The following is a 24,180-nucleotide window of genomic DNA, read 5'->3' on the forward strand; positions in this document are numbered from 1 at the left end:
CCACCTCTATATCTTGCACAGATCATAGCTCACACCTCATCGTATCTCTAAATATAGACCTGAGCACGATCCCCGCTGCCCCCGCTGTGATTCCCCAGATGCATCCTTCTATCACCTACTCTGGGCTTGCCCAACTATACAGGGATACTGGGCACAGGTGGTCCGGTTTCTTCATGACCGCATGGGTTCCCCGGTGTCTCTGTGCCCTCGACAGTGTATACTGGGGCTCCTCTCTCTAGCTGAAGGCGAAAAATACCTCAACATCTTCCTGCAGGAGACACTGTTTCTGGCCAGGTTGCAGATTGCCAAAACATGGCTGAGAGGACGCCCCCCCACGCTACAACAATGGATTAGGGTGATAAATGACACTCTCCCCCACAAGAAGCTGCTGTACACTCACAGGGGCAGTCCCAATAAATATAACAAAATCTGGGACAGATGGTTGGAGGATGCTTCTACTTGCAGTGTCGAGAGTTAGATGACTTATACCGGATGTCCCCGTGTTTTTTCTAGGGAATATCCCCCCCACTCCATACCCTCTAAGTTCTCCTGCTGATTAGTGAACCACGCGTTTTGTGTTGCATTCATTTGTATGTCTCATGCACATGTATGTAAAATGCACGTTTGTTTTGGTAGCGCCTGTTGCGCTACACTTTGGTAACATTATCCTGTTCATTATGCTCAATAAAATTGTAATTTTGATCAAAAAAAAAAAAGGTCTGCATTCATTGTTCAGATTACAGTGACCACTAGATCTAGCTCATCACTCAGCCCGGCTGTTGAAAAACAATTTAGAAAAGAAAAAAAAAATTCTATGAAACCACAGGTCCCAGCAGGGAACTAGGTCCTGAAACACTAGACAGAAATAACCGAGCTGTCTATAGCGGGGAGGGGTTCATACCAGCTAGAACTGCTCATAGGTGGTGCAGAGTTATTTTTTGCCTTGTCTCCTACTCCTGTAAGTGGCACTATAAGAGAAGAGCCGTGTCCATTAATTAATGCAAAAGAAATTGTCTTTAGTCTCAAACTTAAACATGGGGAAATTTACGTTTGCTCATTTGCAACATTGTGTACATTATGACAACATTACATCATCATGGTATACAAAAAATGATACTCTCTAGGCTGGACAAAAATTGAGTAAGAGCTAGTTTACACTTGCTTTAAAACATGGCTTCGGACAGGCTTTGTTAAACCTCTCTGAATGCCAGTTAAAGCTGTCACTAAATAAAATGGTTGGCTTACATTCCTGTTTACACAGGCTTTTGCTTGGTGCTTTGGTGGGGCTTCAATGGGGCATCTGTGAGTCTTTGATGAGGCTTCAATGAGGCTGCGGGCGAGCTTTGCTATAACGTTCTATGGAGGTTTGAAGATGCTTTGAAGCACCACTAAAGCTACATGGGGTAAAATTTTTGAAGCAAAGCTGAAGCAAAGCAAAGCAAAAGCCTGTGTAAACAGGACTGTAAGCTAACCATTTTATTTAGTGACAGGCTTTGACTAGCGTTCAGAGAGCTTTAACAAAGCTTATCCGAAGCCTTGTTTTGTAGCAAGTGTAAACCAGTCGTTAATGTGCGTTGAAGCCGAAGCAAGTGTAAATGATCCCTTTAGGTGCCGATAAATGACCAGAAGACATGCGATTCACAGTTTCTCTTGTTACTGCCCAGGGGCATTCTAATGCTTGCAGTTGAACAGGTACAATCTTTCAGAATTTTACAGAACTGCAAAGTTTTAGACACTTATGAAATGCTGTTAAGCTTGATGCTTTTAAAACACCATGAATAGTTTCATATTAATCAAGAGACAGCTTGGAAAGTACTAGGGGGAAAATGAAATCAATATTTGGTGTGATCAGTCTTTTCTTTTAACACAATAGCAACTCTACAGGTACACATACATGCAATTTCTGAACAAAATCACAATAGTATTCTAGGCATCCTTAAGAACTTGCCAATGTTGCACTGCAGACATTGGCCGTCTTACTTCCCTTTGTCTCAAGTAATCCTGGATTGACTTGATGTTGAAATTATGTATCAGTGAAGTCTCTACCATCTGTTGTGAGACGCCATTTTTCACTGCAGATATTACTGTATTTTTGTCATGTGTTTGGGGTCAACCCTTTCATTTGGTCATGCTACCAAATGAAAGCGGGACCAATCACATACCAGATGATGTTGCATGACAGACAATCTGCCTGAAGTTTTCAGTGTTAATGGTAACATCAATTTTGCAGAACTGCAGCCCCAAATCTACATCCACTTTGCTTAACTTTTGCCTGCAGACATTCATCCATGTGCACATCTTTATTTTGTACTGTGACCATTGCAACTGAAGAAAAAATGTAAGGAGAAAAATTCAAAATGTTACAGTTGTCCACACTCTTTCCTATTCTATCCAACACCAAAAAAAGTTTTGGGTACACTGTACATATACTTTATATATTTTGCATCTGGACTCAGACCAGACCACCTGCTGTCATTTTTCTGCACCTCTGTCCTTCTGTTTTGTATGTAGTTAAGCAATTCAGCTTAAAAGGAATTACTTTTTGGCCTCTGTTCTTTAAAGAAGACAATTTCTGATAAGACTTCTGTGAACTGTTGATCAGTGTATGGTTTTCCTCTTTTAGCTGATAGCAGTCCTGGATATCTTCCAATTTTGAAGATAAGGAAGCTTTATGTGTACCTGCTGCACTCCTGTTTTCATGGTGTTTACTGGTCCTCAACCTTGACGGTTAGGTTGCGCTTCTGCGGTAGAGCCTAGACACCAAACCTGAAAACATTGGTCTGGTGTGATACTGCGGCTGAGGTGAGACCTCGCTGTTGCAGGCTGACCACATTGTTCTACATTGCTACTATGTTCATTTTTGTCACTGTATGGGATTTGAAGGTTAAAAATTTACTTCTACTGCAATCTCATTTATTTATGTAAGTATGGTTGCCCCTTGTCCCATATTTATTTTCTTTACATAGCTCTTTGTTTCGATCATTTAATTTTGTTTAACCTACACTAAAATGTATGCATAACGTAAACATTTTATTGTACTTTTGCATAGAGCAGGAAAGAACTAAAACTTCAGTTTACTTCTGCTGTGTCCCGCTGGGAAGATTTCTCTGTACTTCCTTTCCCTGAGATGCAGGAAGCGACTGGAAATCTCTTAAAAGTGATGGGAATTCCCCGCTAAGATTTTAAAAGAACAGTTATCCTCGTTGGCAGATTTACCATTACCTGCTGTTCCAGCGACTACTGTAAACTTTTGGATTTCCCATCAATTACTGTCTCAATGACAATGAACTATTAGGAAGGCGGAATCTATTCACTAGTGCCTTTCTCTTCTCAGAAAGTTGGTAAGCATCTTCCAGCTATCTTTAGGGTGATTTGCATTGGTTCTTCCTTACCAGGGTCAGACTGATGCAACAGGGGCCATCATTCGCCATCGTTTGTTAAAGCAAGCAAAGTTATGGTCAAAACTATGTATGGTATGTGCTAAAGAAAAAGGAGAACATGCACACAGCTTATTTCCTTGTTTGTTATACGTACTAAAGTTTTACCTATTTGGAAAAAAAATTGTTTTGAAAAATTGTGTAGATGGTTGAAGCCTAGAATTAGAAAGAATTTAAAGCCACAAAAAGCTGCACGTTAGAAAAAATAGGTTCATTTTTGTAACATATACTACTATTTAGGGCAAGGAGGTGACTATCCACAATCAGTGTATTAAGTGATGTTAAACCTATTGCCACAGGTTTTGCTTTGTATCATGTTTATATAGTATTATACCTAGATGCATGTCTCACAGGTAAAATAAATAAATCCTAAATACCTTTTAAATGCCTTGTAAACTGTAGTCATGTAACTTGCATCACTGGCTCAACTCCACAATGTGTGATCTGTAGGTGGAGCTAGCTAGAGACCTTACATGCAAACTGCAACGTCACTGCAGTACACCTGCAGTGAGGCTCCCTCTCCCTTGTTTACTGGTCTCAAGTTTCACACAAAGCTTTATGGACGGTTCACAGATTGCTTTTACCAGCAGCTTTTCTGGTAAACTCCAAAGACATGCTGGTAGGTTAATTGGCTTCTGTCCAAAATTGGCCCTAGTATATGAATGTGAGTTTGGGACCTTGGATTGTGGACTCCTTGAGGGTAGGGACCGATGCAAGTGTGTGATGTATGTGTGGAGCGCTGCATAAATGGACGGCGCTATATGGGCACCTTAAATAATATAATAGATGAGCATCTTAATGAGACACAATGTATAGGGACAATTGTAGACACACACCCACACTCACCCAGTTTGAACTGGATGGAATATGTAATTAACCAGTTAAGGACCGCCGCATGTAGATATACGTCGGCAGAATGGCATGTACGGGCACAAGCACGTACTCATATGTGCTTGCCTTCCAGCGGGTGGGGGTTCCGATCGGACCCCCTCTCGCTGGCTGCGGAGGTCCGTTTCGCTTCAGGAGTGATCCGGGATGAGGGGATGGCCGTTGGTTGGCCATCCCCTCTCGATCGCTCCTGGCGAATGAGAAGCTTCCCCTGCCTGTGTATTGTAAACACAGGCAGGGAGGAAGTGATGTCACTCTCCTCGTGGCGGTCTTTTTGACCGGACGGCGAGGAGAGAAGACATCCAAGTGCACCAACAGTCCACTGACACATAAGCACACTTTTCACCCCAGTCACCCCCCCCCCCCCCCAGTCACAGTGTCACTGATTGCAGTGATCATTTATTTACTGATCACTGCATTTAGTCTCAGTTGTGACTGTAAAAAGTGTCAGGGCAGTTAGTGTTAAGCCCCTTTAGGTCCAGGGTAGCCCCCTACCCCCCCAATAAAGGTTTAACTCCTTGATTGCCCCCCCAGTTAACCCTTTCACCCCCTTTTGCCAGTGTCACTAAGCAATTGTTTTTCTGTTCGCTGCATTAGTGTCACTGGTGCCGCTAGGTAGATAGTTATTTTTTAGGTTCACTGCCAGGTTTTTATGGTGTTAGGTACCCCCATATATAACCTAATAAAGGTTTTTACCCCCTGATTGCACCTAGTTTTAACCCTTTCACCAGCGAGCACTGTATAAGTGTCACTGGTGATGCTGGTTGGCCAGTTAGTTATTTAGGTTCCCTGTCAGGTTTTTATATAGCGTCAGGTACCCCATATAATACCCAATAAAGGTTTTAACCCCCTGATTGCCCCTAGTTAACCCTTTCACCAGTGATCACCGTATAAGTGTTACGGGTGATGCTGGTTAGTTAGTTCACTTTTTATAGCATCACCTGCCATTACCCAATAAAGGTTTAACCCCCTGATCACCCGGCGGGTGATATCAATTCGGTTTTAAGGTCAGATAGGGTCTGCGTCGCCCCAGGCAGCGCTAGGTTAGTGCCAGTACCGCTAACACCCACGCGCAAAGCATACACCTCCCTTAGTGGTATAGAATCTGAACAGATCAATATCTGATCTGATCAGATCTATACTAGCGTCCCCAGTAGTTTAGGGTTCCAAAAAAGCGCATTGTTAGCGGGATCAGTCCAGATACCTGCTAGCACCTGCGTTTTGCCCCTCTGCCCAGCCCACCCACGTGCAGTATCGATCGATCACTGTCACTTACAAAACACAACACACATAACTGCAGCGTTCGCAGAGTCAGGCTTGATCCCTGCGATCGCTAACAGTTTTTTTTTTGTAGCGTTTTATACAGTCACTGACAGCCTAGGTGCTTTTTTACCTGAGTCTCACTAGTGTACCCCTAAATTTAGAGCCCAAAATGGCAAAGCGAAGGTACACTAGTGAAGAGGCCTACACGTTTGAGCATCACAGATAGTGAAGAGGAAGTCACTGATTTGTCAGATTCAGGCTCAGAATACGATCCTGTAGAGGACAGCGGCTCCATGACAGATAGCTCTGACGACGAAGATGAAGTCCCAGCTAACGTCAGGTGTACCGGATCCCGATCTTCTGATGTTGTTGAGGTGCAAGAACCGCAGGTCCCTCGTATGGAGCAGAGACGTACTAGAGCCGCTCATCCTTCTGGTGAACTGGCAAGCACCAGCGGCCTAGTACACCCTGGACGTACCTCCAGCACTGCAGTATCACGTGGTGACGTGGCGAGTCCCATAAGTGCAGTTCAAGCTGGCGAGGTGGCAAGCACAAGTAGTGTCCCGCTGCCACCAAGAAGAAGACAAAGGCAGGCCCGTCATTCCCATAGTGCCCTTCCTGCAGAATTTGCCAATCCTGATTGGGTGGCCACCACTTCTGCAGCACCAGTACTTCCCCCATTCACTGGCCAACCCGGTATTCAGGTGGATACAGCTGATTTTACGCCACTTGATTTTTATTCGCTGTATTTCACAGAAGAGCTCTATAGATCTATTGTGGACCAAATTAATTTATATGCTGGTCAACACATCGCCCCTAATCCCCAGTTGCCTTCCCTTGCCAGAGATTGGAAACCAGTTACGGTTTCCGAATTTAAGACCTTTCTGGGCCTTTCCCTCAACATGGGCACACAAATTCATGACGTTGCGGGCATATTGGTCCACGCATCCGACTGACCACATGCCCGTGTTCTCTAACTCCATGTCCAGGAAACTATACGAGCAGATCTTGCGGTTCTTGCACTTCAATGACAATGAACTTTGTCGTCCTCGTGGAGACCCTGAATACGACCGGCTCTACAAAATTCAGCCCCTCATAAACCACTTCAACCAATGTTTTGCAGCCTTGTTTATTCCCCATCAAGTTGTCTGCATTGATGAGTCCCTGATTAAATTTTCTGGTCGCTTGTCATTCAAATAGTACATTCCCAACAAGCGTACCAGATACGGGGTCATGCTCATTAAGTTCTGTGACAGGGCCACAGGCTATACATGGAGCTTTATGGTTTATGAGGGTAAAGATAGTCACGTAGAGCCGGAGAACTGCCCTGACTACATAGGAAGCGCTGGCAAGATAGTGTGGAACTTGGTGTCACCCTTATTCGGAAAGGGGTACAACTTGTACGTGGACAATTATTACACGAGCGTGCCACTGTTTAGTCATTTGTTTGATCATCAGATTGGAGCATGTGGCACCGTGCGACCTAATCGCCGGGGCTTTCCCCAGCGGCTTGTAGATTCCCGTCTTAGGCTGGGGGAGAGAGCCTGCTTCAAGTGTAATAATTTGCTCGCTGTGAAGTGGAGGGATAATAGGAATGTTTTCGTTCTTACCTCCCTTCATGCAGACACGACGGTCCAAATTCATACGGCGACTGGTATTGTGGAGAAACCCCTCTGTGTCCACGAATATAACAAAAATATGGGAGGGGTGGACCTCAATGACCGGTGTTTGGTGCCGTATCTAGTTGCCTGTAAGGCCAGATGCTGGTACAAAAAAAGTGTCTGTTTACTTATTCCAATTGGCTTTGCTGAACGCTCATGTGCTATACAGAGCTTCAGGCGGGACTTTAACCTTTCTTTTTTTCCAGAGAGAGGTTGTCACAGACTTTCTGTATCCAGACTGTTCTGCATCTCACCATTCCCAACCAAATGCAGTAAGCCGGCTGCATGAGAGGCATTTTCCTTATGTCCTCCCGAGTACTTCTACCCAACGAAACCCCAAAGAAGATGTCGTGTCTGTACCAAGCGCAGATATAGGCGTGACACCCGTTATTGTCCACGCTGTCCTGGCAATCCTGGTCTTTGCCTTGGTGAATGTTTTGAATGTTACCACACACTAGTGAAGTTTTAGCGTAGGGTACAGCATTTCACAGGCTAGGCACACTAACACGGGGTCTCCCAAGATGCCATCGCATTTTGAGAGACCCGAAACGTTACAGTTTACAGTTAAAAAAAAAAAGTGTAAAAAAAAAAAAAGTAAAATAAAAAAATATATATATAAAATATAAAAAACAAAAATAGTTGTTTTATTGTTCTCTATATTGTTGCTCTTTTTTTTACTGTATTCTATTCTGCAATATTTTATTATGTTTTATCATGCTTGCTTTCCAGGTATGTAATTTTTTTTTAGACTTTACTGTTTACTGTGTTTTATTGTTAACCATTTTTTTTGTTTTCAGGTACGTCATTCAGCTGCAGCGCGGATTTATTTATCTTGACAGCAATAGCGTTTGCTCCCACAATACATAAAGCCGTGACTCCAGTGCTGTAGGAGGTGATTTCACCACTACAGTTAAAAAAAAAAGAGCATATATGCCGAAGCATGGAGGCAGCAGGGGCGGAGGAGCGATTTTGCTCCTAATGCGGCGTACATACAGTCGAAGTTACGACGGAGGGCTTGCCCGTGGAAAAGTTCGACCGTGTGTACGTGGCATAACTTTTTTGTGGGAGGATGCCCCCATGCTTCGGCATATATAAATGGTGCATGTATGCCCATCATTAGAAGTGGGTGGATGAAGGGAGGTATTCTAATGGTGGGCATACCCACCGATCAATCTTTTTTTCGTTCAGCCAACATGACTCAGCAAATAGCTTGGGGTGTCTACTTTCCAAAATGGGGTAATTTTGGGGGGTTTTGTGCTATTTTGGCATTTTATGGCAGTCGAAACTGTAATAAGGTAGTGAGGAGTGAAATCAAAAATTTGCGCCCTTTGAAATACAGAAGGTGGTGATTGGTTTTCGGGCCCCGTACGCAGATAGGCTCCCAAAAAGTCCCACACATGTGGTATCCCTGTACTCAGAAGAAGCAGCTAAATGTATTTTGGGGTGCAATTCCACATATAACCATGGCATGTGTGAGCAATATATAATTTAGTGACAACTTTTTGTAAAAAAAAAATTATTTACATTTTTTGTCATTATTCAAACCTTTGGGACAAAAAAAAAATATTCAATGGGCTCAACATGCCCCTCAGCAAATAGCTTGGGGTATCTACTTTCCAAAATGAGGTCATTTGGGGGGGTTTTGTGCCATCTTGGCATTTTATGGCCTTCAAAACTGTGATAGGTAGTGAGGAGTAAAATAAAAAATGAATGCCCTTAGAAATCCTGAAGGCGGTGCTTGGATTTCGGGGTCCCGTACGCGGCTAGGCTCCCAAAAAAGTCCCACACATGTGGTATCCCCGTACTCGGGAGAAGTAGCAGAATATATTTTGGGGTGCAATTCCACATATAACCATGTGTGAGCAATATATCATTTAGTGACAAATTTTTGTAAACATTTTATTTATTAAAATTTTTTTGTCATTATTCAGTCCCTTGGGACAAAAAAAAAATATTCAATGGGCTCAACATGCCCCTCAGCAATTTCCTATGGGGGTCTACTTTCCAAAATGGGGTCATTTGGGGGGGGTTTTATACTGCCCAGCCATTTTAGCACCTCAAGAAATGAGATAGGCAGTCATAAATTAAAAGCTGTGTAAATTCCAGAAAATGTACTCTAGTTTGTAGACGGTATAACTTTTGCGCAAACCAATAAATATACGCTTATTGACATTTTTTTTTTACTAAAGACATGTGGCTGAATATATTTTGCCCTAAATGTATGACTAAAATTGAGTTTATTCGATTTTTCTTATAACAAAAAGTAGAAAATCTTTTTTTCTCAAAATTTTGGGTCTTTTTCCATTTATATCGCAAAAAATAAAAATCGCAGAGGCAATCAAATACCATCAAAAGAAAGCTCTATTTTTGGGAAGAAACATATCATGACTGCGCAATTACCAGTTAAAGCAGTGCGAAATTGTAAAAAGACCTCTAGTCATTGGTCCGGGGCTTAAGTGGTTAAGTAAATAGTTCCAAAAGTCTGTGCTTTGAGTGAAACATGAGATTAGTAAGCTAGGGAGAGGAATACCCTCTTGGTCATGACTCCTAATAGTGCTGTCCTAACTTTGGCCCCAACCTTAGGTAATGTAAATGTCACTCAGGGAAGGCAGGTCAGTGTGTCAGGCAGGTGAGTTTAGTGTTCAGCATTGATGGGCACTGGTAAGCCAGGCAACAACCAGCAAGTGAGCTTACCCCCGCCACACAACCACACAACCACACAACCCCACTGCCCAGCTAAAAAAAAGCCTGTGCCACATACACACACCCTCCCTCCCCTGTCGTTGCCGGCCTTGGACTTTGGGCTGAACCCCCTGGTCTTTTTGCCACCTAGCAATGCCCCTGAAGGATGGCATTATTAATTCAAATGCCAATGTAGAGCCGGTAGCGCTAACGCACTATGCTTTTTAAAAGTTAAGGTTACACCTGAACTGCAGTTTGGTTCAGGTACAATTGTTCTAAATTTGGACCTCAGCATCAGTCTGACTGGACTATAGGATGTTCAGCCTGGCCACAAGGGGCATTGTCTCCTCTGGCAGGCATGGAACCACAGTCTAGTTGGGTGCTGTAAATTTACTCTCTTTTGGAGCCCACTCAGTGGGAGTGTCACTCTTGCTGTGCTTTCTGGAAGAGGGTACTTAAGATGCAGATGTCACGTGGTTCGGGGTTACCGGTCCAGAAGCATGTTCTGACTCCATGGTCCTGGTCCTCCTGGCCAGCCCCCAGGAAGGCTATGGCCTGGGGTGCGGAGCCACCCAACTTGTTGTCTCAGGGCTGGCTAGCCTGAGGCAAGGAAACTAAAGCAGGATTCTGAGGTGGTCCGGTGCCATCTCCAGGAGTTGGAGAGGCCCAGTAACTTCATAGCTATCCAGGGGAGGACTCTTCAGAAGACCACGTACAGGTTGGTTTCTTAGCAAGAGCCTGGAAGGGCTGAAGTACTTAAGTGAATCCTGTCTTATGGGTATCGCCAAGCTGGTGGAAAGATCCAGGTATCACACGAGTGTTCCATAATTGTTAGTTTCCTGAAGTCTACAACACCGTCTGTGGCAGAGACGTATTCCTGTATGTTCTACAACATAGTCCGTGGCAGAGACTTGTTCCTGAGTAGGGATGAGCTTGGTGTTAGAGTCGAACGCATGTTCAACTTGAACACCAGCTGTTCACCCGTTTGGTGAATACCGAACGTTATGGGCCGTTTGTGCCAAATTCATCGCAGTGCATTGCTGGCTCATGATTGGCCAAGCATGCACTGTGACCCACATGCTTGGCCAATCACAGCACCGGCAGCGAGGAGAGCCATAATTGGCCACAGGCAGGATGCCTGTGGCCAATTATAGCTCAGGGGGTTTAGTACACGCCCCACACTATGTAAGGCTGCCAGAGCGGCGGCCTTGTGTAGTGTGTTCCAGCGTGCAGGGAGAGAAGGATAGGCAGGGACAGTGTATTCTTTTCTCAGGCATCTGCAGGAGTCAAAGTGGGTGTTGTGTGCCTCCAGCACAGTATACACCTGTATCTACCCTTTATTGCTGGTGTTCTGTAATACAGGCATCTGCAGCAGTTAAAGTGGGTGTTGTGTGCCTCCAGCACAATATACACCTGAAGCTACCCTTTATTACTGGTGTTCTGTAATACAGGCATCTGCAGCATTTACAGTGGACAGTATACACTACCCAATTGCTGGTTTTCCCATCTCCCTGCAGGCCATTACTATGTCTGGAAGGCCAACAAGGAGAGGCAGACAGTCACGAGCCAATAAAAGAGGGCAAGCAGGCTCTGTGTCTAGAGACAACAGTGCTGGTCGTGGATGTGGTGCATCGTCATCAGCACGTGGCCATGGGACAAGCTTGTCCTTATTTTCGGCAGCTGGACGCGTTGAGCCGCATCATGCCGAAGACTTGGTAGAGTGGATGACCAAGCCCTCCTCATCCTCTCTCACCCAGGCTCAGGGTACTAACAAAGCAGCTGCCAACGTGTCCTCTTCCCTCATCTAAATGTCATCAGTCACTCCTTCCCTAGACCCACCATGTCCTCCTGAGGAGTCCCCCGAACAGTTTGACCACAGTGTTGGGTACATACTCCAGGAGGATGCCCAGCATTTTGAAGGCTCTGATGATGATACCCAGCTAGAGGAAGGCAGTAGCGTGAGTGTAGAGAGGGGATGCTCAAGGAGGATAGTCGTGTTCCACTAGCTGCAGCATACTGCCAGGTTTGCTCCAGCGATGAAGAGGGAGGGGATAATGAGGTCACTGACTCCACGTGGGTGCCTAATAGGAGGGAGGAGGAGGAGGAGGCACATCTCCAATGAGGCAGGATGCCCTCCGGGGGCCAGCTTAGGGGCAGCACACCGACTGAATCACACCGCAGAGCTCCACCTGTGCAGGGCGCTGCGCGTTATTCCAAAAGTTCTTTGGTGTGGGCTTTTTGAGACGAGTGCATCAGATCGCACCACTGCTATTTGCAACATATGTCTCAAGCGTATTTCGCGTGGCCAAAACCTCAGCCGATTGGGTACCGCATGCTTGACCAGACATATGTTGACCTGCCATGCAGCTTGTTGGCAAGCGTACCTTAAAGACCCACACCAAAGAACAAAGCGGACCTCTCCTTGCTCCTCATCAGCTGGGATCTCCAACCCCACTAGACCTTCAGTCCTCTCTGAAACCTGCACTGAGAGGAATGAAGATGTAGAATTAGGTGTGTCACAGCCAAGTACTTGCGAGCACTCTGTTAGCAGTACACCCACGTCCGAATTTCCCTGCCCCAGCTGCTGGACCATCAAAAGAAGTTCACTCCCAGCCATCCACATGCCCAGTGGTTGAATGCTAGCTTTGCTAAATTGCTAGCACTTCAACTGCTGCCTTTTCAGTTGGTAGACTTGGCCCCCTTCCGTGAGTTTGGGCAATGTGCGGTTCCACAGTGGCATGTCCCCAAACGCCACTTTTTCTCACGGAAGGCAATTCCGGCTCTCTACCGGCATGTGGAAAGCAATGTCCATGCCTCGCTGGACAGGGCGGTCAGCGGAAAAAGGTGCATATTACCGCTGACTCATGGTCCAGCAGGCATGAACAGGGACGTTACCTATCTTTCACGATCCATTGGGTCACTCTTCCGACAGCTGGGAAGGATGCAGGACAAGGTGCAGTAGTGTTGGAGGTTGTTCCACCACCACGCCTCCAAAATGCTACTACGGGTTGTGACACACATCTCTCCTCCACCCCCTCCTCTTCTTCCTCCATGGCCTCTTCTAGTGCTTTGTCCTCGGAACCAGCGGTGCTCCGTAAGCGTTCAAGGGGCTACGCAAGTACGCAGGCAAAAAGATGCCATGCCATGCTTGTGCTAGTTTGTTTGGGGGACAGGAGCCACACTGGAGAAGATATTTTGTCAGCTCTGCAGGGGCAGGCCGAGAGTTGGTTGACACCACACCAGCTTAAGCCAGGAATGGTGGTTTGCGACAATGGCACCAACCTCCTCTCCGCCCTCCGACAGTGATAACTAACCCATGTGGCCTGTGTGGCTCACGTCCTTAACCTGGTGGTGCAGTGGTTCTTGGGCAGGTACCCAGGCTTACAGGATGTCCTGAGGCAGGCCAGGAAAGTCTGTGTGCATTTCCACCGATCATTTAATGCCAGTGCTCGGCTTGCTGAGCTCCAAAAGGAGTTGAACCTGCTTAAGAACAGCCTTATATGTGACATGTCCACCCGGTGGAACTCAACGTTGGCCATGCTGCAGCGGCTGCACATGCAGCAGAGGGCCATCAATGAGTACCTGTGCGACTACGGCACCAGGACAGGGTAGCTCAGTTTTCTTTCATGGCAGTGGGGCATGATCAGCGATGCATGCACTGTCCTGTCCCCATTTGAGGAGGCCACGAGGATGGTGAGCAGTGACAGTGCATGCATCAGTGACACTGTACCTCTTGTCCACCTGTTGGAGCATACGCTGCATGGAATAATGGACAGGGCACTTGAGGCAGAACAGAAGCAGGAAGAGGAGGACTTCCTTGCCTCTCAAGGCCCCCTTTATCTAGACAGTGTTCCTGCTGTCCCACCCATCACACAGGAAGAGGAGGAGGAGGAGGAAGTGGCTTGTGTCAGCATGGAGGTGGAGCCTGGCACTCAGCATCAGAAGCAGACGTCATTTACAGTCCCAAGAAACCCGTGGACTTGTACGTGGCTGGGAGGAGGTGGCTGCGGATCATGTTCTTAGTGACCCAGAGGACTCCGGACCAAATGCCTCAGCTAACCTACGCTGCATGGCCTCCCTGATCCTGCAAAGCCTGCGGAAGGATCCTCGTATTCTTCGGATCAAGGAGAGGGACCATTACTGGCTGGCCACTCTCCTTGATTCATGGTACAAGGGTAAGGTTGCGGACCTTATCTTGCCATCGCAGAGGGAGCAGAGGATGAGACATCTCTGGGAGGCCTTGCAGAAAGGTCTTCGCAACGCGTTCCCAGAGACTGGGAGGTTACAAACTCCTGGTCCCGGACAACGTGTTGCTGAGGCTTCGGTCAGTCACAGAAGGAGCGGTGGAGAAGGTGGCCGTCTGACTGATGCGTTCAGACAATTTTTTAGTCCGCAGCCCCAAGGTATGATCAGTTCCAGCAACCATAGACAGCGTCTGATTTACATGGTACAGGAATACCTAGGGGCAAGGTCAGACTTGGACACCTTTCTCACTGAAAATCCTCTGGCTTACCGAGTCTTGAGGATGGAACACTGGCCAGAGCTTGCACAGTATGCTATTGAGCTACTGGCCTGTCCTGCATCCAGCGTTCTTTCGAAACGCACCTTCAGTGCTGCTGGTGGCTTTGTAACCGATCACAGGGTGCGCCTGTCCGACTCGGTTGATCGACTGACCTTCATAAAGATGAATCAGTCTTAGATCACCACCAGCTACCAAGCACCTGAAGCTGATGTAACCAAATTTTTTTTTTTTAAATGTCACATCCCTTCAAGACTGCCTAAACTGATGCTGAGTGACTGTCCTGTTACGTTGACTGACTATCCTCTTCCTCCTCAATGATCGATAGTTTGGAAGAACATTTTTGGTTCTGGGTGATGCCACCAGCCCAATTTTTCAGCCCCTTTTTAACAGGGGGCGTGTAATTACAATTTTTGATGCAATGTTTTGCAGCAGGGCTCATTCCTGCACTCCAACTAGAGTATATGGGAGAGGTTGCAGTGTTGTGCCACCAGCAAGCAGTGCCTAAGGCCCAATTTTTCAGCCCCTGTTTAACAGGGGCATGTAATTACAATTCTTGATATATTTCACAGCAGGGCCTGTTCCTGCATCCACCGAGAGTAACTGAGCACTTATAGTGTTGTGGCACCAGCACCACCACCACAACCACCAAATGCCCAATTTTTTTTCTACCACTGTTCAACAATGGCATGTAATTACAATTCTTGATATAATCGTTCACAGCAGGGCGCTCCAGCGCCCACCAAGTGTCACTTTGAGGGCTTACAGTGTTGTGGCAACACCTTGTTCCGCCATTTCTGCAGAGCATATAGGGCAGGCCCCTACTTTCAAACATCCAACTTACAAACGTCTTCTACTTGCAAACGGAAGGAGACAACAGGAAGTGAGATGAAAAAAGACAGATGCCCAAAAAAAAATATACAGGGGTGGTAACCCTTCTCTATGTTTTCCAAAAAGCTTAAAAATAGATTTTTTTGACTGGAGCTACACTTTAAAAATGTACCAGTTCAAAATTACAAACAGATTCTACTTAACACCACAAACCTACACAGTCCATGTCTTGTTTGCACCGCCTGTATACTGCTATTCTGAGTATATAGGGCCTGGGGGCCCGGGGCCCCACGCCTTTCCTTTTTTTAATTTAGGTACGGGGTTCCCCTTAATATCCGTACAAGACCCAAAGGGGCTGGTAATGGGCAGGGGGGCTACCCATGCCATTTTTTTCTCAATGATTTTCATCCATATTGCCGGAACCAGACATGACATTAAAACCACAAGCAGTATTAAATGACTTTTTCCGTTAAATGTCATTTTGTGCAGGGACTGTTCTAAACACGGGAAACACGTGCCACTTCACAGGCATACTATAGACGCCCCCAAGCACGATATTTAAAGGAATATTTCACTTTTTTTCACTTTAATCGTCATTAAAATCAGTGCTCCCGAAAAAACAGCAGTTTTTAAAACATTTTTTGGCATTGACCCATGTCCCCTGGGGCAGGAGCCAGGTCCCCAAACCCTTTTTATCTTGCTTATTAGCCATTCAAATTATCACTTTTTATTTCGAACGTTCGAGTCCCATAGACTTCAATGGGGTTCTAAAGTTTGCACGAATTTTCGGTCCGTTCGAAAGTTCTGGTGCGAACCGAACCATGGGGGGGGGGCGCTGGGGAGGGGGGTGTTCGGCTCATCCCTATTCCTGAGTAAAGCACCTTGTTGGCTGCTAGGCCTTGTGAGAGAGGGACTATCCAACTTGAGTCAACATCCAGTTGTGAATGGCTATTCTCTGGATTTAGTCAAAGTAAGCAAGTCCTTCATTATTGACTTTGACACTAAGTGTACCTGAACTTCCTTCCTAACCCTCTGATCCTATTTTGAGAGACTGTTGTCTACATTTTGCAAATAAAAATCCCTTTAGGCGGATCTGTCGTCAGTCTGAGTTTACTGGGCCATCTACCCCGGGAACCCCTAGACACAGATCGAGGAGGAGAAGGTAACGGTAAGCCCAATCAAACCAGCAGTTTCTTCGGGGGTCAGTACTACACCATGAAAAAAAGTTTTGGGTTTAGCGACACGACTAAACATGTCTGACTCATTTTATTGCACAATATGTGTACAGTGCCTTGCAAAAGTATTCATACCCCTTGACATTTTCCACATTTTGTCATGTTACAATCAAAAATGTAAATGTATTTTATTGAGATTTTATGTGATCAACACAAATTGGCACATAATTGTGAAGTGGAAGGAAAATGATTAATAGTTTTCAATTTTTTTTACAAATAAATATTTGAAAAGTGTGGCGTGCATTTGTATTCACCCCCCGAGTCAATACTTTGTAGAACCACCTTTTGCTGCAATTACAGATACAAGTCTTTTTGGTGATGTCTCTACCAGCTTTGCACATCTAGAGTGACATTTTTGCTCTTTGCTCATTCTTCTCTGCAGTGTAGATTAAGCTCTGTCAGATTGGACGGAGAATGACTAAACAGCAATTTTCAAGATTTGCCACAGACTCTCACAATTGGATTTAGGTCTGGACCATTGTAACACATGAATATGTTTTATAGCTCTGGCTGTATGTTTATTGTCATTGTCCTGCTGGAAGGTGAGCCTCAGCCCCAGTCTCAAGTCTTTTGCAGACTAACATGTTTTCTTAATATACAAAGGAGGGTTTTGGAACTTTAAATGAGGCACATGAAAGCAACTGCAAAAATGGTAAACATCATGACATTTATTAGTTCATTATAGTGATTTGTACATACAAGCATAAAAAAAATTATTTCCTATGTAGCACTACCCCCTGAAGGAGCCGCTTAGGTACATGTAGTGATGACACTTTGGACAAGGTGTCTCATGTACAAATTTAGTTTTTGCCTCAGAACAGTAAAGGGGTTCTGAGGGTTAATTATGTAGGTTTAACTTTGACATCAGTTTGGCTGGGCTGTATTAGAGTTGTGCCTGGTCATGTGTACAGTTAGGTGCACATGACAGGCCCAGAACCAGGCTTGGTTGGAAGCTTTAGGTATCCGCATTCCCCGGAGCCAATCAGTGGGTGCGTCTGGCCCTGCTGATGAGTCTGGGGAAGGGTATTTAAGATGCTGAAGTCACATGTTCGGGGGTTCGTGAGGCCTTATGCCGCGTACACACGAGCGGATTGTATGGCGTACTTAGTCCGTCATAAAATCCGACGGACAATCCGGCGTACTTTCCACTGAACGGACTTGACCACACACGGATACACAAACAGTCCGTCGAAAGCTTGCGCGGTGACGTGTACAGCACTTACGACGGGACTAGAAATAGGAAGTCCAAGACACAGCAAAGCACCCTTCCGCCGTGTAAATCCTTTCTGGGCATGCGCCATTCTTAGTCCGTCGAACTAGCATACTGACGACCGTATTGTCCGCTGAAACCAAAGTACGACGGACAGATTTTTGGAAAAACCGAAAATCTTAGTACTCCGGACTGCACGCTGAAAAAGTCCGCTGAAGCCCACACACGAGCGGATTGTCCGCTGAAATGTGTTTCAACGGACTAAGTACATCAAACAGTTCGACCGTGTGTACGCGGCATTAGCTGCCTGTTCCTGGTTCTGGACTGGGGTAGCCCCGCGAGGGGTCCCGGTCACGGGAGCGTTAGTCGCTCCGCAACATGCTTCGGTTGGCTAACCCCAATAGACCCGCCTGGTCTGGGGTGAGGATCCGTCTGTTCCCGAGTCTTGGAACCGGCTGGTCCGAGGCGCAGTAACTGAGGGAGGATTCAAGGCGTCCGGGTGTGCTCTCGGCTTGGAGGGGCACCGCAGCTCATGTAAGTGACTGGGGGATGACTTTTCAGAGGAGGGCCAACAAGCTGGCATCCCGAGAAGTGCCTAGTTGCTGGGTTGTGAAGGACATCAGCGAATCCACGTTTTCCAGTACTGCTAAGGAGACAGAGAACGTCCCAGGCACTGAGGAAAAGGTTCACGTTAATTTCAAGATCAAAGTGCTGACTGCCATAATCTCTGGCTAGAGATTTGTTCAGCTTTGAAGCACCCAGCTGCGAGTGGCTACTCTCTGGGTGGTTAAGTTAAGGCCGCCCTGCCAAGCGTCAATGGCCGCTACATATGTTTGTTGCGTACTCTGCCTTTCAACCCCAATAACAATCTCTGCCCCTCTTGGCACGCCTGGCAATAGTGAAAGTGCAATGACCAATGAGAAGCACACACACAAGTTATAATAAAACACAGAAACTGTCTTTACTGCAATATTTATGTGGAAAAGAGTAACAGACAACAGTAATATATATATATATATATATATATATATATATATATATATATATATATATATATATATAGTTACATAGTTACATAGTTACATAGTTAGTCAGGTTGAAAAAAGACACAAGTCCATCCAGTTCAACCAAAAAAAATAAAATAAAAATAAATAAAATAAAATATACTATACATACATATACACATATACACATATACATACATACATACATATACCAGCCCATATACCCAATTCTATACCCACAGTTGATCCAGAGGAAGGCAAAAAACCCCAGCAGAGCATGATCCAATTTGCTAAAGCAGGGGAAAAAATTCCTTCCTTATCCCCCGAGAGGCAATCGGATTTTCCCCGGATCAACTTTACCTATAAATTTTAGTACCCAGTTATATTACGTACACTTAGGAAATAATCCAGGCCTTTCTTAAAGCAATCCACTGAGCTGGCCATAACCACCTCTGCAGGGAGTCTATTCCACATTTTCACAGCTCTTACTGTGAAGAAACCTTTCCGTATTTGGAGATGAAATCTCTTCTCCTCTAGACGTAAAGAGTGCCCCCTTGTCCTCTTTGTTGACTTTAAAGTGAATAACTCGACACCAAGTTCCCTATATGGACCCCTTATATATTTGTACATGTTGATCAAATCCCCCCTTAATCTCCTCTTATCAAGAGTGAATAAATTCAGTTCCTCTAATCTTTCCTCATAGCTGAGTTGCTCCATGCCTCTTATCAGTTTGGTTGCCCTTCTCTGCACTTTCTCCAGTTCCCCGATATCCTTTTTGAGAACTGGTGCCCAAAACTGAACGGCATATTCCAGATGAGGTCTTACTAATGATTTGAACAGGGGCAAAATGATATCTCTCTCTCTGGAGTACATACCTCTCTTAATACAGGAAAGGACTTTGCTCGCTTTGGAAACCGCAGCTTGGCATTGCATGCTATTATTGAGCTTATGATCTACCAAAACCCCCAGATCCTTCTCCACTATGGATTCCCCCAGTTGTACTCCCCCTAGCGTGTATGATGCATGCATATTCTTAGCCCCCAAGTGCATAACCTTACATTTCTCAACATTAAACCTCATCTGCCACATAGTCGCCCAATTAGACAGAGCATTGAGGTCTGCTTGTAAATTGGTGACATCCTGTAAGGACGTTATTGCACCACATAGCTTGGTGTCATCTGCAAAGACGGAAATGTTACTCTTGATCCCAGACCCAATATCATTTATAAAGATATTAAAAAGTAAGGGTCCCAGCACTGAACCTTGGGGTACACCACTCATAACCTTAGACCATTCAGAGTAAGAATCATTAACCACTACTCTCTGAATTCTGTCTTTTAGCCAGTTTTCTATCCATCTACAAACTGATGTTTCCAAACCTGTAGACTTTACCTTACACATGAGCCGTGTGTGCGGAACAGTATCGAATGCTTTTGCAAAATCCAAATATATCACGTCCACCGCCACCCCTCTGTCCAAGGTTTTACTTACCACCTCATAAAAAGAAATCAGGTTTGTCTGACAACTTCTGTCTTTCATGAATCCATGCTGTCTGTTGCTCAAAATATTTTTTTCCTGCAAGAACTCATCTATGTGGTCTTTTATTAATCCCTCCAGTATCTTCCCAACTATAGAAGTTAAACTAACGGGTCTATAATTACTTGGTAAAGACTTTGTTCCCTTTTTAAATATAGGCACCACATTGGCCCTGCGCCAATCCAGTGGTACTATTCCTGTCATTAATGAGTCCCTAAAAATTAGATACAATGGCTTTGAAATTACAGAGCTCAATTCTTTTAGGATCCGTGGGTGGATGCCATCAGGTCCAGGTGCTTTCTCCACCTTTATTCTGTCCAAATATTTCTGGACCATATCACTTATGAGCCATTGTGGATTAGGGGCTGCGTCAGTACCACCCCCATTGTGGACATGAGCTCCCCCATGCTCCTTTGTATACACAGAGCTGAAGAAAGTATTTAATAAGTTAGCCTTCTCTTTGTCCCCAGTCACCCACTCCAGATTATTTTGCAAAGGGCCTACAATATATATATATATTTATTCATTCAAGTAAAGCAACCGGAGAACCATGTTGGATAACCACCCTCAAATGATATTTGTTTGCGGCAATTACTTCAAGCAATAACTGAGATCAAGAGCAATATAGCTCAATACTGTGTTCAGTACTGTGTTTCAAACCTGAGAATAACCCCAGTAGAGGCACACTTAAATGGCAAATAAATCACAATATGACACTTTATATTTGATTGGTTACCTATAATCAAATTAGCTCTATGAGTCTAGGCAGGAGGAGAGCATAGGAGTGACCTTCTCATGTCAGACCTCCCTTCTATCCCCTGACACCACAGGTCAAGTTGCAAACACTGTATTCAAATCAACATTTATTAGATCAGTCCCCATGGTGTTCCACACACCCACTACATATACAGAGTCTTGACCAATTGTGTGCGTGCCCGTATGGCTCCAGTAACTTCAGTTCTTTTAAAGGATTAGGCTTTGGATCTTCAGCTAGTCACTCTCGTTGGTGCACTTAAACTCTTAAATAGCAGGGCCAAAACACCTCAACTGGCCCAGATTATCAAGTAAAGAATGCAGGATCTTCCTCAGCAAGGTGAAAGGACAATGGTCTCTGTATACAGTGCAGGGGCGAATCCAGAGTCTAGTCTCGGGAGGGGCACTGCTAGAAAATATGTTTCTTTGGGGGCAACGTATCGAGGAAATGGCTGGTATTGGCGCTTCAATCATCACAGCACCATGGTTATGGTGTCAGGATGATTGAAGCGCATAATTTCTATTACATTGTAATATAAAATTAAATGGTTCGACTCACCATAATGCATAATCAGTGGGAGGCCTGAGGGTGTTACTTGCCACGTTGGGTGCCACCAAATGCGGAGTGTCACTTGCCACACATTGCAGATTGTCACTTGCCACCAAATGCAGATTGTCACTTGCCACCAAATGCGGATTGTCACTTGCCACGTCACTTGCGGATTGTCACTTGCCACACACTGTGCATTGTCACGTGCCATGTAGCCTGCCACACATTACAGATTGTCACTTGCCACATCACCTGCCACCCATTGCGGATTGTCACTTGCCACATCACCTGCCACCCATTGCGGATTGTCATTTGCCACATCACCTGCCACACATTGCGGATTGTCACTTGCCACATCGCCTGCCACACATTGCAGATTGTCAATTTGCACATTACCTGCCACACATTGCGTATTGTCACTTGCCACGTAGCCTGCCACACATTGCGGATTGTCACTTGCCACGTAGCCTGCCACACATTGCAGATTGTCACTTGCCACATAGCCTGCCACACATTGCAGATTGTCACTTGCCACATCGCCTGCCACACATTGCAGATTGTCACTTGCCACATCACCTGCCACACATTGTGGATTGTCACTTGCCACGTCACCTGCCACACATTGCGGATTGTCACTTGCTATGTCGCCTGGCACACACTGCGGATTGTCACCTACTGTGTCACTTTCCTGCTAAGGTGTTCTTTTGCTGTGTCCCAGAGTGAAGTTAGGCAGCAGAGAAATTATGTAATCTCTGCTGTCCGTGGCTTCCCGCACAGTGAGGGCGGAACTCAGGGAGGCAGGGTAATGAGAGATGATGTAATTTCCCTGCTCCCCTGTCCGCCGGCTTCCTGATTGGCCAGCAGCTGCTCAAACACTGAGCTGCCCAGCTTCCCCCACTCACCCGTCCGCACTGTCACCTGCGGAACCGCCCGCCCTATCACCCGCGGAGCCGCCCGCCCACGGAACGTCACCTGCGGAACTGCCCGCATTCTCAGAGGGGGTAATTGCCCTGTTCCCCCCCTAGATCCGCCCCTGATACAGTGTCTATCTGAATGGCCTTGTGTCCTGTGGCACTACTGGTGTCAGTAAGGTGACTAAGCAAGGATGTCTGAATACAGTGTCCATACAACTCTATGTGCAGTGTCCTTGTTTCCTGCAAATGCCCTCTCACCCAATCCTGCAGTCAAGGCCCAAACGAACATCCTGGAACAGGCAGGCTCTTCTAGTGACCCAACTGGTCACCCCACACCGGAATGCTTCATACCGCCGATGCAAGTGCATCGGGATATGCACCTGGGTTCACTCCCTCTCAGGCAGGATTTTTTTTTGGACTGACCTGGGAAGCAGTTCCTCTCCCCTAAATCTGTTCTCCTGCCTTGTGGGGACTGAATTCCCTCAGAAAGTCAAGATGGAGTCTTTTGCTTCTCTCTCCCCAGAGCAGGATAGCTTTTGTAGTTCTGGGTCCATTTTAGATAGGGACTACATATCTCAGGATTCATTGCAGCTGCTGCTAAAGTCATTCTCATTGGCCTCCTGTAAGTAAGTGAGCAGCACTGTGTGCCTGAGAAGAAGAAAAAGAGGGGATATCTCCCTCAAACGCTGACAGGCACTTTCTCCCTCATCATATAGTGTTGCACTAAACAAACATATATCCTTAAATAGAATTAATAATAAATATAAATTCATGCCATATAATCCAAGTGCTACAGTGCTCAAAACTATATAACATATGTGCAAATCATGCTGCATAGTGGAAGTCGAATAATGTAGTGATAAACTATTGCCAAAAAATTATCCAATGAGGAAAGATGCTCCAAACTTCAAAGAAAGTGCCAACACTCCAGTGCTCCCCCCTTTGTGAATGCCCTCAACCTCTGGGCATGTGACCGCACAATGAAGTTTGGTCAATACACGCTGACAAACCTACCCTGGGTTCTGTGAGAAAAAACTGCTTAGATGTCCTGGGTCCTCATAATAATGGAAAAAACAGATTGGATAGTGTAATACCGTTTAACAATTGCTTTATTTAAAAAATCCCACACACGGGTACTCACATATGCAAAGTGCTTGCAGCCCACCAAACTTTTACAGGCAGAATTGTATGTGCCTGTGGGGTTACCATTCTGTTTGTGGTCTCTGCTGCTAGCAAAGGCTGCTACTGCTTCCCAAATGAATATGTCATGATGTTTACCATTTTTGCAGTTGCTTTAATGTGCCTCATTTAAAGTCCCAAACCCTCCTTTGTATTTACAGATATTAGGCATGGAGGCATCTCTTCCCGGGTGCGTCATTTAAAGTCCCAAACAAACTCCCTTAAGTTTTTTTTCTAAGATTGCCCTGTATTTAGCTCCATCCATCTTCCCATCATCAAATTTCTTGTCCCTGCTGAAAAAAAGCATCCCCGGACATGATGCTGTCACATTTCACAGTGGGGATGGTGTGTTCAGTCTAAGTTTTACGCCACACAGTGTTTTGCTTTTAGGACAAAATGTTCCAATTTGGTCTCATGCGACTAGATCACCTTCGTCCACATTTTCTGTGTCCCCCACATGGCTTCTAGCAAACTGGACTTCTTATGGGTTTCTTTCAACAATGGCTTTCTTCTTGCCA

The 24,180-nt window shown here is 45.5% G+C and overlaps 1 protein-coding gene across 2 annotated transcripts in view; it reads right to left on the reverse strand.

The window, feature by feature from the left end:
* LOC143924448 (acyl-coenzyme A amino acid N-acyltransferase 1-like) overlaps nt 1–24,180 on the reverse strand; it is a 70,693-nt gene that overhangs the window by 24,866 nt on the left and 21,647 nt on the right. The window contains exon 1 of one of the 2 annotated variants that reach the window (XM_077448765.1): nt 3,815–3,900. The exons of the other annotated variant lie outside the window; for it this stretch is intronic. Coding sequence (XP_077304891.1) covers nt 3,815–3,843 — 29 coding nt within the window. The 5' untranslated portion in view covers nt 3,844–3,900. Of the gene's footprint in view, nt 1–3,814; nt 3,901–24,180 lie in introns of those variants that run through there. 2 annotated transcript variants of the gene reach the window in all.

This window comes from Lithobates pipiens, unplaced genomic scaffold (genome assembly GCF_037356315.1).
Source record: "Lithobates pipiens isolate NorthernLeopardFrog02 unplaced genomic scaffold, aLitPip1_a1.2 Scaffold_22, whole genome shotgun sequence".
Lineage (NCBI taxonomy): Eukaryota > Metazoa > Chordata > Amphibia > Anura > Ranidae > Lithobates > Lithobates pipiens.